Raw genomic sequence first — 12618 nt, 5'->3', positions numbered from 1 at the left:
GAGAGGGGCTTGAAGGAGTGTGGAGAGGATAGGGGCTTGGAGGAGTGTGGAGAGGATAGGGGCTTGGAGGAGTGTGGAGAGGGGCTTGAAGGAGTGTGGAGAGGATAGGGGCTTGGAGGAGTGTGGAGAGGATAGGGGCTTGGAGGAGTGTGGAGAGGATAGGGGCTTGGAGGAGTGTGGAGAGGATAGGGGCTTGGAGGAGTGTGGAGAGGATAGGGGCTTGGAGGAGTGTGGAGAGCATAGGGGCCTGGAGGAGTGTGGAGAGGATAGGGGCCTGGAGGAGTGTGGAGAGGATAGGGGCCTGGAGGACTGTGGAGAGGATAGGGGCTTGGAGGAGTGTAGAGAGGATAGGGGCTTGGAGGAGTGTGGAGAGGATAGGGGCTTGGAGGAGTGTGGAGAGGATAGGGGCTTGGAGGAGTGTGGAGAGGATAGGGGCCTGGAGGAGTGTGGAGAGAATAGGGGCTTGGAGGACTGTGGAGAGGATAGGGGCTTGGAGGAGTGTAGAGAGGGGCTTGGAGGAGTGTGGAGAGGGGCTTGGAGGAGTGTGGAGAGGGGCTTGGAGGAGTGTGGAGAGGGGCTTGGAGGAGTGTGGAGAGGGGCTCGGAGGAGTGTGGAGAGGATAGGGGCTTGGAGGAGTGTGGAAAGGGGCTTGGAGGAGTGTGGAGAGGATAGGGGCTTGGAGGAGTGTGGAGAGGATAGGGGCTTGGAGGAGTGTGGAGAGGATAGGGGCTTGGAGGAGTGTGGAGAGGATAGGGGCTTGGAGGAGTGTGGAGAGGGGCTTGAAGGAGTGTGGAGAGGATAGGGGCTTGGAGGAGTGTGGAGAGGATAGGGGCTTGGAGGAGTGTGGAGAGGGGCTTGAAGGAGTGTGGAGAGGATAGGGGCTTGGAGGAGTGTGGAGAGGATAGGGGCTTGGAGGAGTGTGGAGAGGGGCTTGAAGGAGTGTGGAGAGGATAGGGGCTTGGAGGAGTGTGGAGAGGATAGGGGCTTGGAGGAGTGTGGAGAGGATAGGGGCTTGGAGGAGTGTGGAGAGGATAGGGGCTTGGAGGAGTGTGGAGAGGATAGGGGCTTGGAGGAGTGTGGAGAGGATAGGGGCTTGGAGGAGTGTGGAGAGGATAGGGGCTTGGAGGAGTGTGGAGAGCATAGGGGCCTGGAGGAGTGTGGAGAGGATAGGGTCTTGGGGGAGTGTGGAGAGGGCCTTGGAAGAGTGTGGAGAGGATAGGGGCTTGGAGGAGTGTGGAGAGGGGCTTGGAGGAGTGTGGATAGGGGCTTGGAGGAGTGTAGAGAGGGGCTTGGAGGAGTGTGGAGAGGGGCTTGGAGGAGTGTGGAGAGGGGCTTGGAGGAGTGTGGAGAGGGGCTTGGAGGAGTGTGGAGAGGGGCTTGGAGGAGAGTGGAGAGGGGCTTGGAGGAGAGTGGAGAGGGGCTTGGAGGAGAGTGGAGAGGGGCTTGGAGGAGAGTGGAGAGGGGCTTGGAGGAGTGTGGAGAGGGGCTTGGAGGAGTGTGGAGGGGGGCTTGGAGGACTGTGGAGAGGGGCTTGGAGGAGTGTGGAGAGGGGCTTGGAGGAGTGTGGAGAGGGGCTTGGAAGAGTGTGGAGAGGGGCTTGGAGGAGTGTGTAGGGGGGCTTGGAGAAGTGTGGAGGAGGGCTTGGAGAAGTGTGGAGAGGATAGAGGCATGGAGGACTGTGGAGAGGATAGAGGCTTGGAGGAGTGTGGAGAGGGGATTGGAGGAGTGTGGAGAGGGGCTTGGAGGAGTGTGGAGGGGGGCTTGGAGGAGTGAGGAAGGGGGTTTGGAGAAATGGTCAGAGGAGAGGTGCCTGCAGGAGTGTGGTGGGGGTTCCTAAAGCTCTACTGGTGATGACAGGGGCCTGCTGCCTGACGAACAGGACAGGACAGGGGCCAGAGAGCAGAGCAGCACAGTAACACCACTACCAAACATACCTTTAAAGGGACAGATACTGTACCTTAGACCAGTATAAGATACCTACAGGGGCTGATACTCCCTGAATAACTCCACATTATTGAGACCTACAGGCCTCAAGGGTTTGGTGCATGATTGTTATGAAATAGCAGATGAGAGGTACAGGTAAGTATGAAGTCACATTGCCCACTTAGTGTTCTTGTTAATTAAATGGGTTTGCATGAAGGGCCCACACTGAAAACTCACAGGTCAAAGCGACATAGCACGCCAGGCAGGGCCAAAGCAGACATTAGGAAGAGCCAGTCTTGGTCCAGATTGTATAGGTTTTATGATGAATCTCTGTGCTTTTAAAGAAAGGATCCAGACTGATGTCTTAAGAATGGAGTGTTATAACAGCCCACCAGTCTGACACTAATCAGAGGGAGCACTGCCCACTTTGTCTGGCTTGCCCACACAGGCCCCTGGCTGTGTGACTGTCTAACTCTGTAACCAAGGTGTAGCAACTTTATCTAATGGCTGTTAGTTAGCATTTCCTTCACAGTTGAAAAACTCCTTCACACAGTTGAAGTCGGGAGTTTACATACACTTAGGTTGGAGTCATTAAAACTAGTTTTTCAACCACTCCACAAATTTCTTGATAACAAACTATAGTTTTGGCAAGTCGTTTAGGACATCTACTTTGTGCAAGACACAAGTAATTTATCCAACAATTGTTTACAGACAGATTATTTCACTTATAATTCACCGAATCACAATTTCAGTGGGTCAGAAGTTTACAAACACTAAGTTGACTGTGCCTTTAAACAGCTTGGAAAATTCCAGAAAATTATGTCATGGCTTTAGAAGATTCTGATATGCTAATTGACATCATTTGAGTCAATTGAAGGTGTACCTGTGGATGTATTTCAAGGCCTACCTTCAATCTCAGTGCCTTTTTGCTTGATATCCTCTGGTATATCAGAGGAAATGTCCTCTGGTCTGATAAAACAAAAAATAACTGTTTGGCCAAACTCAGTGCCTCTTTGCTTGACATCATGGAGAAATCAAAAGAAATCAGCCAAGAGCTCAAAAAAAATGTTGTAGACCTCCACAAGTCTGGTTCATCCTTGGGAGCAATTTCCAAACACCTGAAGGTACCACATTCATCTGTACAAACAATAGTATGCAAGTATAAACACAATGGGACCACGCAGCCATCATATTGCTCAGGAAGGTGACGTGTTCTGTCTCTTAGAGATGAACGTACTGTGGTGCGAAAAGTGCAAATCAATCCCAGAACAACAGCAAATGACCTTGTGAAGATGCTGGAGGAAACAGGTACAAAAGTATCTATATCCACAGTAAAATGAGTTCTCTATCGACATAACCTGAAACCTGAACCTGAAAGCCAAACTACGGTTTGCAACTGCACATGGGAACAAAGATCGTACTTTTTGGAGAAATGTCCTCTGGTCTGATGGAACAAAAATATAACTATTTGGCCATAATGACCATCATTATGTTTGGAGGAAAAAGGGTGAGGCTTGCATTCCGATGAACACCATCCCAACCATGAAGCACGGGGGTGACAGCATCATGTTGTGGTGGTGTTTTGCTGCAGGAGTGATTGGTGCACTTCACAAAATAAATTGGCATCAAGAGGAAAGAAAATTATCTGGATATTTTTGAAGCAACATCTCAAGACATCAGTCGGGAAGTTAAAGCTTGGTGGCAAATGAGTCTTCCAAATGGACAATGACCCCAAGCATACTTCCAAAGTTGTGGCAAAATGGCTTAAGGACAACAAAGTCAAGGTATTGGAGTGGCCATCAAAGCCCTGACCTCAATCCTATAGAACATTTGTGGGCAGAACTGAAAAAGCGTGAGCGAGCAATGAGGCCTACAAACCCGACTCAGTTACACCAGTTCTGTCAGGAAGAATGGGCCAAAATACACCCAACTTATTGTGGGAAGCTTGTGGAAGGCTACCCAAAACGTTTGACCCAAGTTAAACTAGGCAATGCTACCAAATAATAATTGAGTGTATGTAAACTTCTGACCCACTGGGAATGTGATGAAAGAAATAAAAGCTGAAATAAATCATTCTCCCTACTATTATTCTGACATTTCACATTCTTAAAATAAAGTTGTGATCCTAACTGACCTAAGACAGGGAATCTTTACTAGGATTAAATGTCAGGAATTGCGAAAAACTGAGTATAAATATATTTGGCTAAGGCATATGTAAACATCTGACTTCAACTGTATATCCAGTCTGTTTCTCAATTCATGCAGCTTGGTTGAACTGTGAGGTAGCTGGTAACAGTATTTTCCACTCGGTGACGAGCTAGTTCCCACCCTTGCCCTCTAGTCTTACCTTGAAGGCATACTTGCGGCTGATGTGGTCATCAGGCTCCACAGGGGCGATGACATAACTGGGCAGGGGGATGCTCCCCAAAACCATCTCCTCTCTGCTGTCTAGAGGGACACACACACACACACAAGCAGGTGATCATTATCACACAATACACAACAACCCACCACACACACCTCACCGCTGGCCCACTGCCTTGACTACTACTGATTCTACCTGTTTATAAATAGCATGACATAACTGCTTCATCAATGCACCATTATGTTCCTGCATGGTGATTCGTGACTGTAGGAAATGTAATTGGAGAGACATAATTCAAGGATGATTCAAGGAGCCGCTGTGCTGTGGTGGCAGGCAGCCGGACTGGAGGCTTATCTCTAGCTCAGTGTGATGAATGGCGGAGAGGTGAAAGAAAGAGGGAAATAGAGATAGAAAGAGACAGAAGAGGAGAGAGAATAGCCTGTGGCAGAACAGAACCTTGTCTAATTGCAGTCATGTCTCTCTGATTGAAAGGTTTAGCTCGACTAAGAGGCAGACGACTTGGAATTAAGAGGACAGGCTCGGATTTCATAACCAAATCAATTCACCCTGCGACTATTTTAATTAGTCTCAATTAAACCCTGACCCGGTGTGCCTATATGACTCACCTTTGTAATAAAACAAGCAGTAGTCAGACAACACAAACCACTTCCTCTTCCATAGTCTCATTCCAGAGCTGTCCTGGAGAAGGAAACACAACAAGGAATGTAAGCCCTCTCAGCAATACAACATCACCTTCTAATGCACATTCTAATTCAAAACCTGGGGAATATAGGCTCAAGTACCCATTTACAGGGAGAGGGAAAGCACAAGAAAATTCATACATTTCATTAGTACAGCCAGTAATTGTGTTCCCCCTGAACAGAACAGGGTTCATGTCCTGCCTTGATAGGAGCTCCAGAGGTCTAACTAACTCCTTATGAGTCGATGACATGTTACCAAGTCAGGGTCTTAAATCTCACCCCCTCTGGCCTGCCTCAGGGGTGTTACACCTCCGTGCCAGCCTCGCCAGGGGGCATCAGTCAACAGGAGACAATCACCCTGGGTGTCGTCCTCTTATACCTCACCCCTAAAGAGACATCTCTCTCATGCTCCCTCCGTCCTCTAGGTAAATGGAGATCCATAGAAGGGGTTCATAATGAGAAATGATGACTGTCGTTCCCTGTTTACTCAGCCAGAGTCCACCAGGTCACAGTCATTAATACTGTAGTACATTCTCATAGACCTGGACTCTCATCATTACTTAGCCTGAATTATGCATTAAGTGGAAGGCCACTGTAAATGACATGACATAATATGACAGAGATGTAATATCGACGTGAGATGTGTGTGTGCTCCCGTTAAGAGTGGAGGACAGTTTACTATTAGACCCCAACACACTGCCCTTAGCTATAGCTACAGTCATTGAGTTATACTCTTAGCCATAACTATGGAGATTCCTCTGAACCATACAGTAGCTATAGTGATTGAGTTGTACTCTTAGCCATAATTATGGAGATTCCTCTGAACCATACAGTAGCTACAGTGACTGAGGTGGGGTGATGTGGAGGGCTCACCTGTTTGTAGAGCCATCCCCTGACCACCACAGGGATATTGGGGTTCCTCTTGATGGCTTGGTCCCTCTTGCCGAAGCTGTGTACCTTGCCACTACTCCTAGAGCCCTGCGGCTGGAAAAACAAACACGTTGGTTATGAACAGGGTTTCCTTTATATACTGGTTTACAAACAACATCTGCTATTAGCTGCCCAGGGAGCTCAGTAGTAAGGAGCTGTGTGAAAGAAATGTGGTATTACAGACACAACCAGTAGGAACAGGAGCTGGTTAAACAGGAGCATGTATCAAGACAATATGACCATTCAGTCCCGTGTTTATAGAGATCATTAGGTGTTACTGTATGACCATTCAGTCCCATGTTTATAGAGATCATTAGGTGTTACTGTATGACCATTCAGTCCCATGTTTATAGAGATCATTAGGTGTTACTGTATGACCATTCAGCCCCATGTTTATAGGGATCATTAGGTGTTACTGTATGACCATTCAGTCCCATGTTTATAGAGATCATTAGGTGTTACTGTATGACCATTCAGTCCCATGTTTATAGAGATCATTAGGTGTTACTGTATGACCATTCAGTCCCATGTTTATAGAGATCATTAGGTGTTACTGTATGACCATTCAGCACCATGTTTATAGAGATCATTAGGTGTTACTGTATGACCATTCAGTCCCATGTTTATAGAGATCATTAGGTGTTACTGTATGACCATTCAGCCCCATGTTTATAGAGATCATTAGGTGTTACTGTATGACCATTCAGCCCCATGTTTATAGAGATCATTAGGTGTTACTGTATGACCATTCAGTCCCATGTTTATAGAGATCATTAGGTGTTACTGTATGACCATTGAGTTCCATGTTTATAGAGATCATTAGGTGTTACTGTATGACCATTCAGTCCCATGTTTATAGAGATCATTAGGTGTTACTGTATGACCATTCAGTCCCATGTTTATAGAGATCATTAGGTGTTACTGTATGACCATTCAGCCCCATGTTTATAGAGATCATTAGGTGTTACTGTATGACCATTCAGTCCCATGTTTATAGAGATCATTAGGTGTTACTGTATGACCATTCAGTCCCATGTTTATAGAGATCATTAGGTGTTACTGTATGTCCATTCAGTCCCATGTTTATAGAGATCATTAGGTGTTACTGTATGACCATTCAGCACCATGTTTATAGAGATCATTAGGTGTTACTGTATGTCCATTCAGTCCCATGTTTATAGAGATCATTAGGTGTTACTGTATGACCATTCAGTCCCATGTTTATAAAGATCATTAGGTGTTACTGTATGACCATTCAGTCCCATGTTTATAGAGATCATTAGGTGTTACTGTATGACCATTCAGTCCCATGTTTATAAAGATCATTAGGTGTTACTGTATGACCATTCAGTCCCATGTTTATAGAGATCATTAGGTGTTACTGTATGACCATTCAGCACCATGTTTATAGAGATCATTAGGTGTTACTGTATGACCATTCAGTCCCATGTTTATAGAGATCATTAGGTGTTACTGTATGACCATTCAGTCCCATGTTTATAAAGATCATTAGGTGTTACTGTATGACCATTCAGTCCCATGTTTATAAAGATCATTAGGTGTTACTGTATGACCATTCAGCACCATGTTTATAGAGATCATTAGGTGTTACTGTATGACCATTCAGTCCCATGTTTATAGAGATCATTAGGTGTTACTGTATGACCATTCAGTCCCATGTTTATAGAGAGCATTAGGTGTTACTGTATGACCATTCAGCCCCATGTTTATAGAGATCATTAGGTGTTACTGTATGACCATTCAGTCCCATGTTTATAGAGATCATTAGGTGTTACTGTATGACCATTCAGTCCCATGTTTATAGAGATCATTAGGTGTTACTGTATGACCATTCAGCCCCATGTTTATAGAGATCATTAGGTGTTACTGTATGACCATTCAGCCCCATGTTTATAGAGATCATTAGGTGTTACTGTATGACCATTCAGTCCCATGTTTATAGAGATCATTAGGTGTTACTGTATGACCATTCAGCCCCATGTTTATAGAGATCATTAGGTGTTACTGTATGACCATTCAGTCCCATGTTTATAGAGATCATTAGGTGTTACTGTATGACCATTCAGCCCCATGTTTATAGAGATCATTAGGTGTTACTGTATGACCATTCAGTCCCATGTTTATAGAGATCATTAGGTGTTACTGTATGACCATTCAGTCCCATGTTTATAGAGATCATTAGGTGTTACTGTATGACCATTCAGTCCCATGTTTATAGAGATCATTAGGTGTTACTGTATGACCATTCAGCCCCATGTTTATAGAGATCATTAGGTGTTACTGTATGACCATTCAGTCCCATGTTTATAGAGATCATTAGGTGTTACTGTATGACCATTCAGTCCCATGTTTATAGAGATCATTAGGTGTTACTGTATGACCATTCAGCCCCATGTTTATAGAGATCATTAGGTGTTACTGTATGACCATTCAGTCCCATGTTTATAGAGATCATTAGGTGTTACTGTATGACCATTCAGTCCCATGTTTATAGAGATCATTAGGTGTTACTGTATGACCATTCAGCCCCATGTTTATAGAGATCATTAGGTGTTACTGTATGACCATTCAGCCCCATGTTTATAGAGATCATTAGGTGTTACTGTATGACCATTCAGTCCCATGTTTATAGAGATCATTAGGTGTTACTGTATGACCATTCAGCCCCATGTTTATAGAGATCATTAGGTGTTACTGTATGACCATTCAGCACCATGTTTATAGAGATCATTAGGTGTTACTGTATGACCATTCAGTCCCATGTTTATAGAGATCATTAGGTGTTACTGTATGACCATTCAGTCCCATGTTTATAGAGATCATTAGGTGTTACTGTATGACCATTCAGTCCCATGTTTATAAAGATCATTAGGTGTTACTGTATGACCATTCAGTCCCATGTTTATAGAGATCATTAGGTGTTACTGTATGACCATTCAGCCCCATGTTTATAGAGATCATTAGGTGTTACTGTATGACCATTCAGTCCCATGTTTATAGAGATCATTAGGTGTTACTGTATGACCATTCAGCCCCATGTTTATAGAGATCATTAGGTGTTACTGTATGACCATTCAGCACCATGTTTATAGAGATCATTAGGTGTTACTGTATGACCATTCAGTCCCATGTTTATAGAGATCATTAGGTGTTACTGTATGACCATTCAGCACCATGTTTATAGAGATCATTAGGTGTTACTGTATGACCATTCAGTCCCATGTTTATAGAGATCATTAGGTGTTACTGTATGACCATTCAGCCCCATGTTTATAGAGATCATTAGGTGTTACTGTATGACCATTCAGCCCCATGTTTATAGAGATCATTAGGTGTTACTGTATGACCATTCAGTCCCATGTTTATAGAGATCATTAGGTGTTACTGTATGACCATTCAGCCCCATGTTTATAGAGATCTTTAGGTGTTACTGTATGACCATTCAGTCCCATGTTTATAGAGATCATTAGGTGTTACTGTATGACCATTCAGTCCCATGTTTATAGAGATCATTAGGTGTTACTGTATGACCATTCAGTCCCATGTTTATAGAGATCATTAGGTGTTACTGTATGACCATTCAGTCCCATGTTTATAGAGATCATTAGGTGTTACTGTATGACCATTCAGCCCCATGTTTATAGAGATCATTAGGTGTTACTGTATGACCATTCAGCCCCATGTTTATAGAGATCATTAGGTGTTACTGTATGACCATTCAGCCCCATGTTTATAGAGATCATTAGGTGTTACTGTATGACCATTCAGCACCATGTTTATAGAGATCATTAGGTGTTACTGTATGACCATTCAGTCCCATGTTTATAGAGATCATTAGGTGTTACTGTATGACCATTCAGTCCCATGTTTATAGAGATCATTAGGTGTTACTGTATGACCATTCAGTCCCATGTTTATAAAGATCATTAGGTGTTACTGTATGACCATTCAGTCCCATGTTTATAGAGATCATTAGGTGTTACTGTATGACCATTCAGCCCCATGTTTATAGAGATCATTAGGTGTTACTGTATGACCATTCAGTCCCATGTTTATAGAGATCATTAGGTGTTACTGTATGACCATTCAGCACCATGTTTATAGAGATCATTAGGTGTTACTGTATGACCATTCAGCCCCATGTTTATAGAGATCATTAGGTGTTACTGTATGACCATTCAGCCCCATGTTTATAGAGATCATTAGGTGTTACTGTATGACCATTCAGTCCCATGTTTATAGAGATCATTAGGTGTTACTGTATGACCATTCAGCACCATGTTTATAGAGATCATTAGGTGTTACTGTATGACCATTCAGTCCCATGTTTATAGAGATCATTAGGTGTTACTGTATGACCATTCAGTCCCATGTTTATAGAGATCATTAGGTGTTACTGTATGACCATTCAGCACCATGTTTATAGAGATCTTTAGGTGTTACTGTATGACCATTCAGCACCATGTTTATAGAGATCTTTAGGTGTTACTGTATGACCATTCAGTCCCATGTTTATAGAGATCATTAGGTGTTACTGTATGACCATTCAGCACCATGTTTATAGAGATCTTTAGGTGTTACTGTATGACCATTCAGCCCCATGTTTATAGAGATCATTAGGTGTTACTGTATGACCATTCAGTCCCATGTTTATAGAGATCATTAGGTGTTACTGTATGACCATTCAGCCCCATGTTTATAGAGATCATTAGGTGTTACTGTATGACCATTCAGTCCCATGTTTATAGAGATCATTAGGTGTTACTGTATGACCATTCAGTCCCATGTTTATAGAGATCATTAGGTGTTACTGTATGACCATTCAGTCCCATGTTTATAGAGATCATTAGGTGTTACTGTATGACCATTCAGCCCCATGTTTATAGAGATCATTAGGTGTTACTGTATGACCATTCAGCCCCATGTTTATAGAGATCATTAGGTGTTACTGTATGACCATTCAGCCCCATGTTTATAGAGATCATTAGGTGTTACTGTATGACCATTCAGTCCCATGTTTATAGAGATCATTAGGTGTTACTGTATGACCATTCAGCCCCATGTTTATAGAGATCATTAGGTGTTACTGTATGACCATTCAGCCCCATGTTTATAGAGATCATTAGGTGTTACTGTATGACCATTCAGTCCCATGTTTATAGAGATCATTAGGTGTTACTGTATGACCATTCAGCACCATGTTTATAGAGATCTTTAGGTGTTACTGTATGACCATTCAGTCCCATGTTTATAGAGATCATTAGGTGTTACTGTATGACCATTCAGCACCATGTTTATAGAGATCTTTAGGTGTTACTGTATGACCATTCAGCCCCATGTTTATAGAGATCATTAGGTGTTACTGTATGACCATTCAGTCCCATGTTTATAGAGATCATTAGGTGTTACTGTATGACCATTCAGCCCCATGTTTATAGAGATCATTAGGTGTTACTGTATGACCATTCAGTCCCATGTTTATAGAGATCATTAGGTGTTACTGTATGACCATTCAGTCCCATGTTTATAGAGATCATTAGGTGTTACTGTATGACCATTCAGTCCCATGTTTATAGAGATCATTAGGTGTTACTGTATGACCATTCAGCCCCATGTTTATAGAGATCATTAGGTGTTACTGTATGACCATTCAGCCCCATGTTTATAGAGATCATTAGGTGTTACTGTATGACCATTCAGCCCCATGTTTATAGAGATCATTAGGTGTTACTGTATGACCATTCAGTCCCATGTTTATAGAGATCATTAGGTGTTACTGTATGACCATTCAGCCCCATGTTTATAGAGATCATTAGGTGTTACTGTATGACCATTCAGCCCCATGTTTATAGAGATCATTAGGTGTTACTGTATGACCATTCAGTCCCATGTTTATAGAGATCATTAGGTGTTACTGTATGACCATTCAGCCCCATGTTTATAGAGATCATTAGGTGTTACTGTATGACCATTCATTCCCATGTTTATAGAGATCATTAGGTGTTACTGTATGACCATTCAGCACCATGTTTATAGAGATCATTAGGTGTTACTGTATGACCATTCAGCCCCATGTTTATAGAGATCATTAGGTGTTACTGTATGACCATTCAGCCCCATGTTTATAGAGATCATTAGGTGTTACTGTATGACCATTCAGTCCCATGTTTATAGAGATCATTAGGTGTTACTGTATGACCATTCAGCCCCATGTTTATAGAGATCATTAGGTGTTACTGTATGACCATTCAGTCCCATGTTTATAGAGATTAGGTGTTACTGTATGACCATTCAGTCCCATGTTTATAGAGATCATTAGGTGTTACTGTATGTTTGATGATTAGATTAAGAACAACATTTTGATTTTGAGACTGGGGCCCACAAATGTTTGAAGTTAGTTATTTTAGTTATTAACTTTCTTCTTCGTGTTTATTTCTCTTTTTCTCATTTGATTTAGCTTTAACCTTCTAATTTCAGCAGCTCATTTGACAAGCAAGAACACTTCACCCAAATGGGAATACAGTATTATTGTCATACATTAAGATTTGATGAGGCACAGTAGCATTCTTTCAAGCCCCACTGGTTTTCTCCCTCCTCTGAATCTCACAGATGATTTCAGATGAATGTTCAACTGAGCCAAATCAGATTGCACCCTAGCAACAGTTGAGTTAGGTGTCC

The 12618-nt window shown here is 42.9% G+C and overlaps 1 protein-coding gene across 8 annotated transcripts in view; it reads right to left on the bottom strand.

The window, feature by feature from the left end:
- Positions 1-12618, bottom strand: part of LOC109874848 (pleckstrin homology domain-containing family A member 7) — a 149652-nt gene that overhangs the window by 46445 nt on the left and 90589 nt on the right. For all 8 annotated transcript variants that reach the window (XM_031813384.1, XM_031813390.1, XM_031813446.1 and 5 more), the window contains exons 6-8: positions 5863-5973; positions 4915-4987; positions 4271-4371 (exon numbers count right to left, since the gene is read on the bottom strand). In XM_031813384.1, coding sequence (XP_031669244.1) covers positions 4271-4371; positions 4915-4987; positions 5863-5973 — 285 coding nt within the window. The remainder of the gene's footprint in view (positions 1-4270; positions 4372-4914; positions 4988-5862; positions 5974-12618) is intronic.

The sequence above is a fragment of the Oncorhynchus kisutch genome, linkage group LG3 (assembly GCF_002021735.2).
Source record: "Oncorhynchus kisutch isolate 150728-3 linkage group LG3, Okis_V2, whole genome shotgun sequence".
Taxonomy (NCBI): Eukaryota; Metazoa; Chordata; class Actinopteri; order Salmoniformes; family Salmonidae; genus Oncorhynchus; species Oncorhynchus kisutch.
The sequence above is the reverse complement of the archived record's forward strand: the minus strand, read 5'-3'. Positions and strand labels throughout refer to the sequence as shown.